The 19,494-nt window shown below is 43.8% G+C and overlaps 1 protein-coding gene across 2 annotated transcripts in view; it reads left to right on the top strand.

Moving 5' to 3' along the window:
- Positions 1–19,494, top strand: part of LOC146784136 (stonustoxin subunit beta-like) — a 172,437-nt gene that overhangs the window by 29,051 nt on the left and 123,892 nt on the right. For both annotated transcript variants that reach the window (XM_085634954.1, XM_085634955.1), the window contains exon 2: positions 3,450–3,565. In XM_085634954.1, coding sequence (XP_085491080.1) covers positions 3,472–3,565 — 94 coding nt within the window. In that variant the 5' untranslated portion in view covers positions 3,450–3,471. The remainder of the gene's footprint in view (positions 1–3,449; positions 3,566–19,494) is intronic.

Below are 19,494 nucleotides of genomic sequence, written 5' to 3'. Positions count from 1 at the left end.
TACAATCAGTGCAGATGGATTATTATTGAGAGACAGGAGGATTGTCATTCCTCAGAAATTACGACAAGGGACCAGTAATCTAGCTCATGAAAGCCACAGGGGCATAGTAGCCACGAAAAGAGCACTGAGATAGAGAGTCTGGTTCCCGTCGCTTTTACCAGATGGTAGAAGCCACGCTTCAAGATTGCCCGCATGCCAACTAGTGGGGCGAGAAGAACCACATGCCCCACTGCAAATGTCTGATCTCCCGGACAGCGTGTGGCAACAAGTAGCCGTTGACTTCTTCGGCCCACTAAAATCTGGGAAATATGTCATCGTCATCATGGACGAATATTCTCACTTTCCCATAGCACACCAACTATCATCCACAAGAGCATCTGCAGTCATACCCATCCTTGACGAAATATTCGCAGCATGGGGGATTCCACAGACAGTAAAAACGGACAATGGATCACCTTTCAATGGACATTTCTCGGAATTCGCAGACCACCTGAACTTTAGACACCGGAAAATCACCCCCTTATGGCCCCAAGCCAATGGGATGGTTGAGCGCTTCATGGCCACCCTGAAGAAAACAATCCAACAAGCTGAACTGTCCCAGCATGACATACAACCAGCGCTCAATGAAGTCTTGAGAGCTTACAGAACAACACCACACAGCACCACTGACAGATGTCCTGCCACCCTGATGCTCACGAGAACCCAGCGCACCAGGATTCCGACGTCGGACGCAGTCATACACTCCAGACTCCCGACTTCAGATCACGAGACTCTAATGAACATTGATAGAGACAAAAACGAAAAGATGAAAAACTACGCTGACAATCGGCGTCATGCAAAGACATCCAGCATCCAAGAAGGAGATTGGGTACTAGTGAAACAGGAACAGAGGGCTAAAGCCGACAGCCAATTCCATGCTCATCCGCTGCAAGTAGTGAAGTAGAAAGGAACCATGATCACAGCAGCCTCCACAACAAAGAGGACCACGAGAAACATATCGCATTTCAAGAAGTGCAATCCAGCAGTCTACAGTCGTGAAGACGAAGCAGACAGAGACACAGACACCACAGACCCAGGAGCCGACAACCTTGAAGAATATTTTAGCGCAATCAACATGGATGAACCCGGAGAACAACACCCTCCTCGCCGGCCACAGAGGACTACTCGAAGGCCGGTCCGACTCATTGAAGAACTTTAAAGAATAAACAATCCAAGGTAAATGACAACTTACAAAAGGGGGAGATGTTGTGTCGCCATGCCTGACCAGGTCAAAAACATCCGGGTCAGGCATGGCAGAATGGGATGTGACGAGGCGGCGCTAGCGCGCCAGTAAAAAGAGCCGCTGCTAAGAAATAAAGACGTGCCCAAAGATCACTTGTGTCGGCGCCTTATTTTAAGAAGCGCGCGATACGAAACCCTCAACTGAGAATTTGCCAGAATATACGTTCTCAACAGGTAGGATGGAGGTATACTTTTTAGACATTGCACATATTCGTTGATCCTGTCACCCTGTCAGTATCCCCAGTTTGCCATAAATACTAGTCATCTGAAGCCAGTAAGTTGTATTACCTTTGAAGTACTTTGGCGCACCACCCCACAGAAGTAATCTAACCAGTACTAGAAAGTAGGGTTGCTGATTCACTCAAGAGTAGGCCAGTCCTAGATACCCTAGAGAACCCTTCTGCTATGCCTCGTGCAAGAGACTGCAAAGGAGCTGTGAGAGCAGGTCTGTTTGGGCTAAACCTGCAAAGGAGATCACAATCCATATCACAAAAGGGGTGTGACTGATCCATCGAGGAAATTAATGTGTTGGGGAGACTCCAATGCCACTCATCCTTCATTGACTTTAAGGGGATCAACATGTACTTTGAGGAACATACCCCAGACTGCTGAAGTTTTTCCACTGGATAAAGGTGGTTGTCCTAACTCGAGATCATAATTTGAAAGTGAGGTTTCATTCAAGCACCAATCATGGATACCCCTCTTGTCCCCTGTTAGTGCCGCACACCCTACTGAGTGTCCCCATACCCACAGGTGTCACCCCTATGAGCCGATGTCAGCCATTATGGAGACAAAGGACCTTATAGTTTGTCCACACATGGAAGTGACAGCTGCGAGGTACCAATCCATTTTTCAGTGCCACGTGGCACCCTGAACATAGACTAGGCCCCTTTCTTGATTTCCCTCATGCCCTGAACTGTGTCCAATAACCTCTGTAACTAGCATTGCATCATAAAGCCCCAGTACCCTTGACTTGCATGAACTAAATACCATGTGCAGTGTGCCATTTTCCATCTAACAGCATTACGCCTTGTGGTCTGTGTTTCTCGTTTCTAGTGGAGGCGTATGTTCTTTATTGTTTATGCAAGAGCTCAGGCACATGGAACAACCCCTATGCCTTTGAATTTGAAGCTGCAGAGAAATTAGGGCAAAGGGAAAAATGTATTAATAGCCCCTTAGTTATATTGTCTCAACTGTAACTGATGCTTCTGGAGCAGCATCTGCTGTTACTCTGAAATCACAGTTTGCATTATCCTACCGCTTTTAGAGTTATTTCTAAGTGCTTGAAAGCTTTTAGGTTTGCTATCTCTGCCCCAAACACACAGCTTTCTTTGATGTATCCAACTTTAATATATTGTTGATTATGAACATTGTATTGTACTGTGTTGAATTACAATGCTATTTATGGAGTACTTCCCGTGCCCCCTGAAGTCTAAAGTTTGTATTCTGTGAGATCTGGGTTGCACCTTGTGGGATTGTGGGCTCTGTCATGGGTGAATTAGAGAGAAGAATCTTCCCTGTCTGAAGAGGATGGCCATCATTGCATGGTGTGTCTTTCTCCTCACATTGAAAACCAAATAAATTATGTGTTGTCCCATCCCCATCATAACAATTGTTCTAGACTTCAGGCAGTACATAAACTGGCAATCAACTTCAGAGGAATTACCAAGTACCCCCAATCTGATTCTGGTTTAATTTAATAAGGATAATTGTAGAGGGGCGTTTTTGTACCTTTTCGAGCCCATGTCCTAGTGAACTTTATTAACCCCAATAATATCTGAGGGAATATCTCCAACAAATCAAAAGGGCCCAGTAACCAGCCTCTTCATGGAAAAGCTTGGTTACACCTACCGTTTCTTTCTCATGTCTGATATATGAACAGGCTTACCCTAGAGAATGCCTGGAGCATAGGAGAATCCCCACCTGAGATTGTCCTACATGAAATGATCCATATTAATAGGACACAAGGAGTCATATGTCAGAGGGGCCTCTCTGGCATGTGATTAACTCAGCTTCTGTCACACTGGCCTTTTACATATCTTAAATGCTGGGAAATATTCTCACTTCCATAGAGATCAATGAACCCTTGCCCACTAACCCATGGCACCATTCATCATTGAAATATATGACAATATAAGATAATATAACATTTTTGCTTTTGATTTCAGATTGGGCTCTCTGAGCGAAAGAATGGCGACTGACAAAACAATAGAAAGATTGACTCTGGGGCGCCCCCTTGCACTTGGAATGCTGTATGACATCCGTCGTGACGCCATCGTTCCAGGTAAAAAAATATGTGTGTCCAGCTGTCACACACTAGACATGCTGTTTTTAGAAAGTCAAGTTCAATTGTTATTGATATTGTTTCAATTGTGGCATATGTTTACAAGAGATTAGATGATGAATGCAGATTCAGTCATTTATAACAACATTGCAAATGTACAGGGGAGATTCTTCTGGATCCTTGTACCCTGATCTACACTCCTTCAGACTATGGGCTTCTGTAATGAGATTATGCTGTGGTTCTGTTGACAAGATTCTGCAACTAATGGTTATGAAAGAACAGCAATAACTGCAATAACAGAATAATGTGTCAGCAGTGAAGAATATTTAAATGCCAGTTTTGCATAATTTCCTGGTGAGGCAGATAGTGCAGTCTAAAGATCTAAAGAAGCAGAGTGTGGCCAGCGAGCAGGGTGAGTAACACAATATGGGAGGCTCTGGGAGCAGAGCGGACAGCTTTTGAGGCAGTACAGACTGCAGGTCTGAAAGGGGACGCTCTGGACTGCATCCATGATACATGTGATGTGATTTATAGAACGGGCTGTTAAGTAAGGAGCCCTGAGAGGAGGTGCCATCTTGATCAGTGAGAAAGGCATGCCCTGCATTGATCTCGAACACCGCTACTGACTGATGCTGTCAATACCTGCCACTGCAGCAGAAAGCAAGAAAAAACAAAAACTGATACAATCAAGAATAACAAGCCACATGGTTCTAATTAAAAATATGAAAATAAACCAAATGCAAAAAAAGAGAAGAATATGGATTTCATCACCAATTTGTGTTAGAAAGACCTGCAGAAATTGGAGACATGCATGAAATACTGTGGGCTAATACCTCAACATAAGCAACCCAGCTTAAGAGAGCTCATCCTAAGATAATTTCTGTTATTTTTGTGTGCTTTCTGTGTGTTTCTTTTGTGATGACATGAGATTCACGCAGACAATGCAACTGTAGTGAGCCAGACCTGAAAACCGGTAAGAAACGGGGAGGCAGCTGACATCATTTCCATTTTACATGGCCAACCAAATGTTGTGGGTCAAGAAGGAGAAGGCTAGCTGTCAACAGCTGAGAACATGATTAAGCTCAGCTGTCAGAGGCCTGGTTTGCCCTCTTTTTAGGGTCGAGCCTGTGAGTACATGCGTGGCGCATGTGTCTCGCTTGCAAGACACTCTTGTATACAGAAAAGGGCTTAAAGCCCACCCATGCTTTTCATATGTGCGTTACAGTGTCACTCTTCTTTACAGGCTTCTCAACTGGACAGTAAAGGTGAAACGTAATTTTCGGTCAGTTCTGTGGGGCAGGGACCAAGCACAGATTGATTCAAGTTAATCGGCGCCGGTCCACTGCTCCAGATGGGATTGATGGACTTTTTCTTCACCCCTCCCACTTCCCCTGCCTGTTGCTCTCTCCATAGACTTGTGATTTTTTTAGGTCTCGCCTAGGCAGCGCACATGCGTTGCTCTAGGAGATGACCTTTTGAAATCGGTCTGCTCCTTTTGAAGCACACTCGTGCTTGTGCTGGCATCCACCTTGCGGGAGTGAGCAGTGGCGCGCCTGCTAATTGGAAACAAATGGCTCTCACTCCACCGCTGCTTGACTAGGCTTGTCATCTCTGCACGGCTGTCCTTGCCCTAATTTCATCAGCCTCCCAATGGCACGCGCGCACGCACCACTCCCGGGCTTGTTAATAGATAGAAACGTATGCAGTGTAAGAGGCGCATCTGATTAATTCTTACCATTTAAAAACACACCCATTTGAGATGGCGTCATTGATCCCAAAATGGCCGCTCTGCGTCTTGCTTCCCTCTTATGTGTTTACAACTATTGGCTTTTAGTTTACTGTATCTTTAGGCTCAAGGTACGTGCATGTGCTTAGGTGCGTGTGGGTTCGTGCGCGTCAGACAGAGGCAATGAATCCCTCAAACCTGCTTCATATGAAGGCACAACAGAGGGCACACTGCACATCTTACAGGGTTTGGAAACTGCTTTACAAGGTTTGAAAAGCTCACTTTCACATTCTCACTCATCTACTTTTCAAACGTGTGGTGCTGATGATGAATGACACTGGCTCTCCCAGTGCGGACGCTCTGCTTTCTCAATCAGTTGGATCATGTTTCGGTTGTAGATTCAGCGAGCACTGTATGGCTGCGAGCTGTAGGTATGAGTTAAAGGAGGGGTGAATTATGGTCTGCTTTCAGCTAGTAGACGCCACTATAGAAACCTCAATTATTTCCTCAGTAGTTGAGAGACTCTGGTTTTGAGTTTGCTGTTTTGAGCCCCCAAACCGCCGCCTCTCCACCCCACGCTGGCCGCCTCATCCCCAACATCATACTGTGCACGGCTAAAATCTGGGATCCTGGCCAGGTGTTTCTTAGTAGCAGTCATGCTCTTGCCTTGCAGGTGTCGGGTTTCTGGCCACCTGTTGAGATCTCAAGCTTTGTTCTTCATAGGCATTTTGTGGAGCCAGCACAGAGCCGGCAACTTTTTTGCGGAACATACATATTAAGTGAAAAAACTTTTCAGGTTTTTTTAAAAACCGAAGATAAAGCTCATGATTATAGGAATGTAAAGTGTCCACTGTGGATGGATGCGCCCTGCTTCCACGTTGAATTATAGCATGGGAGAAGGCGCCTTCAATAAGTTCGAAGTCAAAGTTTTGAGGTATAGGTGCAATGCAAACATAACTTTCTTCACTGTCAGAGAAAATCATCATCTCTGCAAGTTGACAGTTTAACCGCCGGGAAAAGTGCTTTGGTCCAGTCAGCGCTATCATTACAGAAAATCATTACTAAATGTAAGGTAGGTCGGAATGCTGTAGATGGCCCTGTATGAAAACTATTAACTTGTAAACCATTTGGAGATCCGCGATTTATTTTAAAGTAAAATAATTTCTTTATTTTAGCTGCCTCCCACTTAAGCTCCTTCTACGTCAAAATACGTGAATGGTAATAAATACACCCCCGATCTTTTTTATTTAAAATCTCCCACTTTGTGGTTTAAAAATGTATGGGAATGAAACATATGGCAGCACTCGCCAACATATACAACGCATGCAACGATGAAACCATGACATAATAAGGGTATTTTGATTAAATGTTTATACACAGCGTCGTTTGTGTTAAATAAATTACTTGCCATAGGGGCTACTATCTGATCCTGCACTGGGACATATGAAAACTTGTCTCAGTCTTAGTTCAGTCAGACCTCTCTGACAACCGAGACATGAATCAAGTTTACTTACTGGATTTGCCAGGAGAGTCCTTTGCAAACATCCAGGACTGTCCTGACAAATCCTTGACACCTACTCACGCCATAGAAACAGCAGTAATGCAAGGGAAGCCCCTCCCCCTAGAGTGCTTCTTGCCCAAGTGTCCCTTCCTCCAATGCCCCTGCAGCTTTGTCCTGGCAGGGCCCCCTCCAGCCTGCTCACACAGCTTAGAACACAACCTAATACCTGTAATGTCCTAATTGCCCATCGATTCACAGAGCTGGCCTCCTGCTGGGTTTGTATTATCCACAATCACTGTGTTAACTGTGCTACTACTCATTTGATGACTACATGTACCAGAGTGCACCGGGGACATGTTACTTTCAAAACCTGTTAGAGTAACTGGCCGCTTCAGAGGGAGATGGACTCAGCCTTAGTTCTGCCTTGGCTCTGCTGTGTGACACAAATAACACACATTTTGTGAGTTGGTGTTAAGTTTAACCTAGTATTTATCCACAGCGACCTGAAGGTCAGAGCTGGGTTGCTGTCCAATCGTCTGTCTGTACAGTAAACGCATGATGTAGCTGGGAAAGACACTTGACAACAGATGTATCTCCTTTCGCTTCCAGCAGCGAATTAACATTATCTATCATGGGTGTGTTTGGAAGAGCAAAGCAGTTAGTATCATTTTAATTACACAACATTTGCTGTTGCATCAACACCTACACATCACGCTGCACAATTTCCTTTTGCCAATTTATTACTGTGGGACATGCTTGCCACACTGGTGCTTCTGTACACCTTACACTCAACGTACGGGAAGGCGATTGTAGTCAATGCAGCAAACTTTCCCGTTCAACCATTAGCCAACATAGCTTAAAAACTTTGCCAAAGCCAATAACTCTGGCTAAATACTTATAAGGACCCAAAGGCGAGACCTATTGGCTATGCCAATGCTTGTTTCTCTCTTTTTTAGGTACTGAGAGATGAGTGACTTTCCCAGAATCACAGGATGCTGCAGCGGCGATGCACTCCCTGCTTGTTTAATGATGTAGTTAATTTCACCCCCCCCCCTCCTGCGCACAACCTTTTGCCGTGCCACCAGATTAGTCCTGTGCCCAAACAACTGCTTATGGTTAAGCCCCGCTGTGCATTGTCTTTTGCTTTGCCCTGCATAAAGTTGCAACTGTTCCTGTGTGGTCTCACTGAAGTATTCGCCATACTGATAGATTTCTTGAAAACAAAAAGTTCCAAACTGGTTGAACTCATTGGCAGAAATAAGTGCTGATTAATTTGCTGTTCCACGTGGAAGATATTTTCCTTCCAATGTCACCTTTGATTTACCAGTAAGGTCATTACCTTCCATAAAGGGATGGGACCGAGGCCAGATGCAGATTTTGCAATCCAAGCCACATGGTGATGACTGGATTACAGTATTAGTTTAATGGGTTCGATCATTAGAGTATCCAGAAACTGTTTGTCTTGTCTCTCTGAAACTAATGACGAGTTATATCAGAGTCTTGCACATGCTGCGGTGTCATGAAGTGATAGAATAGTTGATAACCTTCAATGTTCTGAATATTTGAGAGCCTTCAATGTTCTGAATGAAAATGTACATATGCTTCCCTTTTGTTGTTTATTTCTTTCTGTTCTTAGTAATTTTTTAGGTCTCGCCTAGCGATTCTCGGCACATGCAAAGCTCGCTCGGCGAGATTTATTGCTAATGAGTAGTTTTAGAAAAGGGATTTAAGCCCCGCCCCTCATTTCCTTTGGCCGGCGTCACCGTTTATGGTAAACGGTGGCCTGCCATTGGAAATTAGGGTTTTTGGTGGACGCCCTTTGGCCTCCGAGCCGGACTCGGTGGCCTGCTTTGCGTCTGTCGCAAAGCAGTTTCTTATCTTTATGGGGCCATGTGTTAGAAACACATGGCCCCATAAAGACAAGAGATCCCCATGCTCCGGCTGCAGCGCGGTCCTACTTTCACTTTCAGGACTGCGCTTGTAGAAAAGTAAGAAAACACAGTTCCTTTAAAGACGGCCCGAAACACGTTTTTGCACGACGTCAGAACGCAGTAAACTGAAGTTGTCATCATCTTTGACAAACTCGCATGCCACAAAGAGGAGCAAATTCGTTTCACCGGTCTTCAAATGTGAAATTGTACAGTTTAGGCAAATCCAGTCAGTTTCATGTACTGTTCTTTAAGTGTCAAACGTATAGCAAAACGAATTTGCTCAATTTCCTATTTTTCCAAATCATATTTAAAAAAAATAGTTTTCTTTGTTTAAACCGTTTTTGACAAGTAAAATGAGGCATTACTATCAGAGGCCATGATATATATTTTAAGTATGGTCTAAAATATGTTGCCTGCACTGTTACCAAAGACATTTGGGTAATATATATGGCCACTCAACACAAATAGTTAAAATGCATTTCTCGAAATCCGGAGTCAGGGTAATGATACCGCTCTCCTCATACGAAAAAATTGTGTATTCCTGAGCAGACCACTTTACGTCCCATTTTACCTTATTCACCATAGCTAATCAAAGGGCGAGCACCTAGACTAGAATGCAGCAATAAGCGATGCGCGTGTTAAAAAATCGCACACTCTTTTTAACCTAGACGTGCCACTAGGAGGTTTACTTCACGGAGGTGTGTCCTAAAACACACCCTCCTCACTTGCTCTGTAAACCAAAATGCGAGATCCAGAATTTCGTCTAGGCACTAAATTGTATTCAGCGCTGCTATCAATATAACCTGCGTGGCTCAGAGATGCCTCATTGAGTATTCTTGGTGCACGTCACTGAAAGCCCCACAGCTCCTCCCCCACCCCTATTACATACTGCCGCCCACCCGGCAGTGCGATATATCCTGCCGTTGGCTTGCACTTGAGATTTCCTGGGATGTGGGGGTACGGCTGCGCCCGTGCCAGCTGTATGGCTACCCGCACCACTCTACATACACCAGGGTCACAAGTAACAAAGTCAGAATCAAGGGCGGAGGGGCTTAACTGTGCGAGCCGGACTAGAGCAGTTAACTGCAACTTTAGAACTGGAGAACCAGGTTTGAGTCCTGGCGTTGCTCAACATCCTGTGATTCTGGGCACATCACTTATTTCCCCGTGTTTAACAAATACATGAATCCGAACTTGTGTAATGTGACTGGTGCTCATTTAAAGCGCTACGATGCCTTTAGACCGAGTTCGCGCTATATAATCATGCAAAAAAGTAACCCCCTCGCCTCTGAACCCGCAATAAAATATTCTACCCGTCTGTACCGTGCTCACCAGAAGCATGTCACACAAGATAAATACGCAATAAATAACCAGTCCCACGATACACCTGGAAGTTTACCGGGACCAGTTTAGTAGAGTTCCAAAAACCAGTAGATATTGTAATCAGATGATACCACATATAACTTATCCACTGAACCAGGCGGTGGTTCTTTAATGAGACTGGGCCTTGGCTACCATGATGCCATGACTCTACAGTTTGGGGTGCAGAGCACAAAGTGGATTGAGGTTGTGAATATAATTATGTTAGGTTATTGACCCAAGAGTCCCCTATTGTGGCAGCTCGCTGCCATAAGACCCCAGAAGTTCAGCAGAGCCCACATGCCTTCTATTGCTTTATTTAGTATTTCAAGCTGGAGGACGTATAGACCCTACCACACACTATCCACATGTGACGAACATCTGTGAATTGGGGTAACTTAATCCCTGTTGATTACATTTCCATCAGGGGTGGTAGGGAGTCTTTTTGCTTGCCTACTACAATAATTTCAAATGTTGAAATAGAAACAAATTGCTCCCGGCGGAGTACAATGGGGAAGAAAAAGCACTGAACTAATCACAATGGATTCTGCAGATCTGAATACAAACAATGTTTAAGGAACCACAAAGTACATTTCTGAATGAAATGGATGCTTAATTGGACAAAGATTAAACATGGCTTAGAGATGAATAATGAGCGTCCTTCTATGCACCTGTGCTAGAGACATTAGAGAAAACATTTCTTTCCCAGGTCTGACATGCTAGGTGGGTTTCATTGTATGACATCCCAAGGAGGCTGGAGGGAGGGAGCATCTCACACTGCACACGTTCACACCTGTTTTCACTCAATGCATAATCCAACAAATATGTAGAAGACGCAGTGCTGCATTTAGCAGTGGTTTTCAAGCTGAGACATGCCTCCATGTTATCGGTAGAAGCTACATTCTTTCTTTTAACCTAATGCACATCATAATATGGACTTGTGTTTATGTTTCTGCCCCTGCCCCCTTCCCAGGGTGATTCTGAAGGTGCATTAGTAAACAAGCATTTGCAATGCAATAGGTCTTGCATTTGCCAGAGTTTAAGCTATTGGCATTGTAAATGACAATGCCTTTTATTTATGTTTAAAAACCAACACATAAATAAAAGGCATTGTCATTTACAATGAAAATAACTCAAACTCTCAAAATGCGAAACCTATTGCATTGCAAATGCTTGTTTCTTTTGTAATTCTGTCAACACAATATTTTCCAGAGTGAGTTTCCAGTGAAAGAATTAGGGAATATAATCTCACTACCACCTTTATGCGCTTTTTAATGAGTGGATGACCTTATAGTGTGTTTTTGTGAACCGAATCGCCTCCAAGGTTTTACTCCTAATTTGCAGTACTGAACTGCACCACTCTTCAGCGGTTCGGTTAAGATTCCGGTTGGTTGGACATTTGGGGGCTTTTTGTGTGTGCTCATGTGGACGCATTTGAATGTGATTGTCGGGTACCTTCTTTTTGGGTTGTCTTGCAACCCTGGCAGCCAGAGTGACGTAACCCTTGCCGAGGCCTGCTATTCCCTGCACATCTGGGTGTTGGGGCACCAATATCGGTCCATGTGACGAGTGGCTGGGCAATCTAGTCTCTGGAGCAATAAGAATAAGAAAGACGAACGATAGGTGGAGCATGATCAAGGTCATCTGGGAGGACAGAATGCCTGAAGACGAATCATTGCTTACAGAGATAAAACAGAAGCCCTGTCTAGGCTAGGCTTCTAGTGAATAGAGCATTTTCTCAGTTGCTGATCTATGAAACCTATCCAGTAATTCCATTACAAACATATGATCCTCTACCTCTGCTTGGTTTTGACCAAATTAGGGCTTTCTTTTCATATCAGCTTTAGAGATGAAGAGAGAAGGGGTGCATGAGTAGTGTATCTAGAAATACATGTAGTAGTAGTAATAATACTTTATTCGATAACAAGGTATCATAAAAGTAAATACAATAAAGCATGAATCGGAATAAATATAATAAATGCAATTTCATAAAAAAATTAATATAAATTGATAAAAACAGTGAACAAATACACTTAAGTTTTCTTAAAAATTCATGCAGAGGAATAAAAAGGGCAACAAGCCTGAAAAAATATAATCACATCAGATACATATCAATTGCTAAGGTGCTAATTCGTAGAATGGCACAATTGCACAATATGGCAATCTACCCAGTACTCGATTCAACAAGCTTAGTTCGTATTTGCCACGCTTTCCCCAGATATTTAGCGACCCCACAAATTACCATCAGGGATGTAGTATCCGTTGTTAGGATACGAAGGGCCACTAAGCTCTGCCTAGTTCCCAGTTTTCTACACACTGGGCTTAGCCATCTTTTCCTCGGCCCCCTGTATGCCTTACATGCAAACAGGAAATGGCCCAGAGATTCGGTTGGATTAGAACACCCTGGGCAAACTGCTTGATGGGATTTAAAGTTTTTCCAGCTGCTCGTAAAAACATTCAGGGGTAGCGTGCCTAGCCTCATTTTAAAGAACAAGGCTCTATCTCTAGCGGAAGAGATAAAATCTAGAAACGGTTCCAACTTCGGTACTGGCTTATGAGTCAAAAATATGTCAGTTAAATTGCCCCACTTGGGATTTCCCAAATCCATTGCTTCTATACTTGCCCAATATAGTTTCTTAATGGTATCTTTTGGCGGGGGCTGCTGTAATAGCCATTCTTCTTTCAGTCCCAAGTTAATTACCAGGGCCCTTAGATTTTTCAGCCACGGAATCATCCCATAGCCATTCAAAGCAATGAGTTCGTCAAGGACTGCGGCATAATTACTAAGTTCTGGCGTCCTTCTAAGGCGAACCCAGAAAAGTAAGGGGCGAAGCCCGACAATATCTTTAATAGAGCGACGTCCCAGGTCATGAAGTAATGGTTTAATGGGGGTAGAGACGGGAGACCCACTAGCTCTCTCAAAAATTTATGTTCCGCTGTAACCAAATCAGTGACTCTTTCAGATCCCCACAATTCAGAGCCGTAGGTTGCAGCGGACAGTGCCTTACCTTCATAAACTAGTAAAGCGGGGCTAATGGGCTTACTAGAGGTCAAACGATGATCTCTAGCAATTGCTCCTGTCACTCTCTTAAAATTTAGCAACATCTTCGCGATGTGTGAATCCCATTTCATTTTAGAGTTTATCCTTACCCCTAGGTAAGCAAATGCATCATCTTCCTCCAACAAGGTGCCATTTAATGCAATGTTAATTCTTTTACATTTTTTGTTTCTGGACATAACCATCAATTTGGTTTTAGTGGTATTGACAATAAGACCACGATTGTTACAAAAGGCACTGAACCTATCTAGAAGTTTCTGGAGACCAGAGGGGGTTTTAGACATAAGAAGAGTGTCATCTGCGAAGAGGAGGGTAGGAATGTTTTCCCCCGCCAGGGTGGGGGCATCCGCTGGTTCCTCCCTCAAATGGTCTGCCACCCCATTGATAAAGAGGGAGAACAAGGTCGGAGCCATCACGCAGCCCTGGCGGACCGCCCTCTGCACAGGTATTCTATCAGTCAACTGGCCTTCGCTCCCCCATCTGATTCTCGCATAGGTGCCGTCATGTAATCTTTTAATGAGTTCCAAAATATATTGTGGAAGTCCCATATCATGCAATACCTGCCACAATTTGACCCGGGGGACAAGATCAAAAGCGGTTTTAAGGTCGATAAAGGCCAAGTACAAGGATCCCTTACCAATTAAAACGGTCTTCCAGCAAGTGGCTATAAATCTGAATACTTGGTCCATAGTACCTATTTTCTTTCTAAAACCCGCTTGCAAGTGTGTTAGAAGGTTTCCCTCTTCTAGCCAGGTCCCCATTCAGGAGATAAGGACCCTACCAACCACCTTTTGAGTAACATCAATTAGACTTATCGGTCTGTAGTTGGCAGGGTCCTCTCTCACCCCTTCTTATAAATTGTGACTACCTCTGCGCCCTTCCAGGAATCTGGAACTGCATGGCCCCTTAACAATAAGTTCATCAGATTAACAATAAGGTTTGCCCATGCTATAGGGTCATGAAGAATCAGATCTCCTGGCAGCCCATCCGGACCTGCCGCCTTCCCAGGTGCTATGCTTTTGATTGCTGCCTGTACCTCCAATAGTGTAAAAAAATCTGATGGTTCAGTCTGTATAGGTACTGGCTTGGGGTCTGGACTGGCAGTCAAGGAATAGTCAAACTCTACCTCACTGCAGTAAAGATTTGAAAAGTGCAGAAACCACTGCTGATCAGTTATGTTATTAGGGATAGGATCGGAGCCTCTTTTAGTTAGTTGGGTTATTAAAGCCCAAAAAATACTAGAGTCTTTTAAGAAGGCTGCCACTAGAGTCTTTTAAGAAGTACATGTAGAGTGTAGGGTGCATGAGCAGAAGAATCAGGAATGGAAATATGGATTTATCAAGTCCAGAGTGTGGTGTACCAACCTGGCCCGGTGACCTTCACAACTTATGAACGGCTACTAGGAAAATAAAAAATGAATCTGTAAACATAAAAGCACCATTAGGGTTGGAACATTGACTACTCAGTTAGCCACACATTACAGTAATAGTGGCAAACCACCAACAACATTGATTGGCCACTAATTGGAAAGTTGAAAAAGTGGTTCGACTAGCAACAAAACTCACTTCTACTTAAAAAAGAGATGATATTGACCAGCCTTGTGGCTTCACCACCTTGTGATCCCTTTGCTTACGAGGAACTACTCCTACTTTGATCGTTAGTCAGTTTACTTCTAGGAGGAGCATGGGCGTGGGATTTCTTGAAATATATAGCTCTTCATCCCTCTACTTGATATAATACACAACAAAACCTTAATTTCTAGAGAATCCATCTGAACATTGTTATTGGTCAATAGAGTCAATGGGTTGCCCAGTCAAACCCACGGAAATAAAAGGTGCAAAGTTAGTAATCAACATTCTCTTACTACTACTACATTCCTTTCACCTCCTCACCCAGCTGTCTGCTATCATATCTAACCCAGGCCACCAGGAATGCTTTCTTTTTTATATATGTATTTCTTTATTGAAATCTTATCATGAGGGTCTTGCTATACCTTCCAACACATCAATACAGTCCAGTGTATTTCAGCCACAAAATTGCGGTAGTGTACATGTCAACACTTGAAATTGACAAATTGGACCAGAAATGCTTTCTTGACAACCTTTTCATAGAGGATATGCCTGGATGAACCTTATAGTCAATGCACAATATTCTGTCTCATACAGGATTTGTTGGTACACACTCCTTGCATGAAATAAGAATCATCTATCAACTACCACTTTGTCAGAAACCTGCCAAAATAAAAGGGTATAAAGTGGTAAATGTCTTGGTTCGGTCTCTCTTCTGTCACCCATGTCCTCATAGAGTTGAGCAATTCCTTCTTCTTCCTATCCCTCATGCTCAGTCATTTTCGTCAATCCCACCAAAAACCTCTGCAATAACCTCTGCTATCATAGATACCACATCCGTGTCTATGTTCACTCCTATACTTTCCTTTAATTCCTAGAGAAGCCTGGACAAAAAATATATTGTTATATTTATTTCACTCAGCACATATTCTTTGCAGAACTATGCTCTTTAACTTCGATGTTCATTTTTCTATTCCTGCAGTATAATTTCACCCGCTTCAGGAGACAAAATTCCCACCAGGGGTTTATAGTCCATTCTCAGAGAAAAATTACTACCTCAGATATAACATCAAACATATTTTATGACCCACAGACAGGCCTACCACTCATTTTTAGATCGCAGCCTACCAGGCAGCACCGTTTTCTGGTTTGCTAAAGACATCTTAGGGAAATTCAGAAAGCTGCCCTGGGAATCCATTCCTCCTGTTGCTTGCTATGGGATTTGTGGTTTTTAGTTCAGACTTTCAGACTTTCTTGCTTTTTTATGTTCTGGCTTTATTCATGTGACAATCTTGTTGGACTCTGGGGGTAGAGGTAAGGGTTTTTTCTTAGCACACAGCAACATTTAAATTAACTGTGCAAGTATTTCAGAACATATCAGGATAAGCAAAGCACAAAAGAACTACATTTTTTGTTAATTTTGAAGTGTGTTAGGAAAAAATACTTTAATATGATCAAAACAAATCAATACACTAGGTGACACAATTTCCACACATTATCAATTGTGCACTATGTAGTTTTATTAACAAAACCTTATGTCTGTGCACATTTAATGCTTATTTCAATTGGAAATGTGTTGTCTGCAATGACAGTGTGCTACCACACCGTGCATACTCCACTGTACACCACTCTACTCCACTCTACTCTGCACTACTCCACACCACTGCACTCTACTCTGCATCACTCCACACCTTCACTCTACTCTGCACCACACCCCTTTAGACCATGGCACCGCACTCTACTCCACTCCACGCCATTTCCCTCTATGCCTCTCTACTTGACTTTGCCCCACTCTACTCAATGCCAATGCACTCTATGCTACTCTATTCTACACCATTCCAGTCTAGGCCACTCCACTCTACTCTTCAAAACACCACTCTACATCACTCCCCTTTATGCCACTGTGAAACCCTGCCCTCTATGCCGCTGCACTTTATGCCTATACACTCTATGCCAATGCACTCTGCTCTTTGTTTTTAACCCTAACACAGGGTAGCAAGAAAAAAGCTCAGCAGGCTAACCTTGTAGCTAGTTTTACTCACTCACTTACTTGCACTGCACTTTTCCCATCACCCTATTTGCTCACATTGGGTTTTAGTAATACGCCTCATATCTAAAAACATCCCTGAGCTCCCCCCTCGCAGCGGGGGGGGGGGTGGGGTTGTAGCCCGCATCATGACTAGGCTTCATGATGTGAGGAGGATTCCCCATGAGGAAGCATGACACCTTTGGTGTGTGAAGGAAACAGTCCTTAAAAGGGAAACCCCCCCTTTAAGTCAGTTTGTTTCCCTTTTTTGACACTACTTTGTTGCGTCGGACCCGAAGGCTCTGTGTGGATTGAGTCTTTAACTGGGGAGGTTGCCCTTGCTGTTACCTCATAACTCCTCAGGCCCCCCCTTGTGTGTTTATGCCACCTAAGTTTATGCCACTGCACTCTATGCCAATGCACTCTACGCCACTCTACTCTGCAACACTGCACTCTACTTTGCGCTACTACACTCTACGCCTCTGCAGCACTCCACTCTATTTCACTCCACTCTATGCCACTCTACTCTATGCCACTCCGCTCCAATCTGCAACACTGTACTACATGCCATTGTACTCTACATCACTGCACTCTATGCCACTCTACTCTGCAGAACTCAGCTCTGAACCACTGCACTCTACGCCACTAAACTCTACTGTGCACCTCTCTAATCTTTGCCATTACATTCTACAATGCTGCATTGCATGTCATTGAATTCTATGCTGCTTCACTCTATTGCAATATACTCTGCAACATTCTACACCAATGCACTCTACACCAGTCCACTCTACTCTACGCCCCTCCACTCCACTGTACCTCACTGCACTCTACTCACTCTACATCACTTTACTGCACTTTACGCTACTCTACCCTTCTCCACTCTACTCTATGCCAGTGCACACTACGCCACTGTACACCACTGCACTCTGCAACAATCTACTCTGCACCACTGCACTCTACACCACTGAACTCTACCCCACGCTAGTGTACACTACTGCATTCTACGCCAATGCATTCTATACCACTCTACTCTGTATCACTCCACTTTACGCCACTGCACTCTACAGCATTATACTCTACTCTGCACCAGTCTATTCCAATCTACTCTACTCTGTCATCATCGTCATGTGCAATCACTGCTGGGACTGATGGTGGGAGTGTTGGAAGTGTAAGTGTGACATGTAAGCATGAACCAGGTGATTTAATCTGCTTGCCTTTGTGGCTTGTGTGGATGACCCCACAGGAAACAATAATCACAGAAGTTCTTAGTCATGACTGTGCACACTGCTGCAGCATCCAATACAAATGAGAAATAGATTTATTTTTATTTATTTATGTATTTAGGGTTTTATAGAGCGTAAACGTGACCCATTAGGGTATCAGAGGGTTTTACAGGGATAACACTTTATTTACAAGTTTCACATAGGCAATAAACACAGATAGGGGTAGAAGGAAGTGACTACATTCGCGCATAACAGGGTAAATACAACATTCAGAGCAGCAACATATGAGCAATATGCAGCGATAACCAGCAATTACATTAGAGGGAGTAATAAGTCAGTACAAAGACAAGAGCAACCAAGAAGACAAGAATTTTGCAGAAAACAAAAAGCAATGCCGCAGAGTGGTGTGAGCAATGAATGAGATTTATGGGGGGAACTTGCTCACTAGATAGGTTTTAGCTTTTTAAAGAATGATAGTGGAGGTATTCTTCTGATGGAGGATGGCAGCGAGTTCCAGATTCTTAGTGTGGCCACAGAGAAGGCACGATTATCATTTTTTTCCTTACGGAAGCAAGGTGGCTGGAGCACAAGGTCTCTGGTGGACAGGGAGCTTCTGACTCCACCAGATGCCAAGATTTTATGGGTGAGATATGCAGGGGAATTCTCATGTACTGCTTTGTGCGTCATACAGGCTAGTTTGAGTTGGATTCTGTCTTCAAAAGGAAGCCTGTTCATCGCCTTCAGATGCGGTGAGATATTGTCGAATTTTTGAGCCTGTAAAGAGTCTTGCTGCGTGTTAGAAATGGGGGTCTCTAGTTGGCAATGGCTGGCCACTGTCCAAGTAGGGACCCTTCTTCCTAAGTCAGAGTAAGCAGAATACACCCTTTGATAACCCCTGCTCAACCCTGTGGTAACGTAGCACGAGCAGCTAGGCTTATCTCAGAGGCAGTGTGTGAAGCATTTATGACCATACACAGTAATACAACGAGGAACACTACAAATGGACACCACTCAACTAGTTATAAAAAATAGGTATATTTATATAGACTTAATCACAAGACCAATAACAGTAACAAATCCACAATACTAGAAAAATATAGTTACTTTAAAAATGCTGCAAAAATATTTCAAGATGCACAAAATGATGTTCAGTTCAATGCAGTGGTCTCTGCGACCCTTTTACTCACAAAGTATCTGGATTCTGTAGCAAAGCAACAAAAATGTCGCTAAGGAATTGTAGCGATAAATTTCCTCACGCTAACCAGCGATGCGTTGAATCCTTACCGCAAGGGAGGATGATGCGCTGGGTTGCGGGCAGGAGAAAGCGACAAACTTCTTCACGCTAAGCCGGTGATGCGATAAAATCCTTGCCGCTAAGGGAGGATGATGCACCGAGCCTGTTGCGTGTGCGAGCTTGCTGCGATGAAAGAAAATGGCGCTCCACGAGGGAGCGACGATCCTGATGCAATGCGGGAAAATGGCGAACGCTCGGCGTCCGCGCTGCGATGAGCTTGATGCGATGATTTGGGGTTAGCGA

Source organism: Triturus cristatus, chromosome 11 (assembly GCF_964204655.1).
Source record: "Triturus cristatus chromosome 11, aTriCri1.1, whole genome shotgun sequence".
NCBI classification, from domain to species: Eukaryota; Metazoa; Chordata; class Amphibia; order Caudata; family Salamandridae; genus Triturus; species Triturus cristatus.
This window is presented reverse-complemented; position numbering and strand designations above follow the sequence as displayed.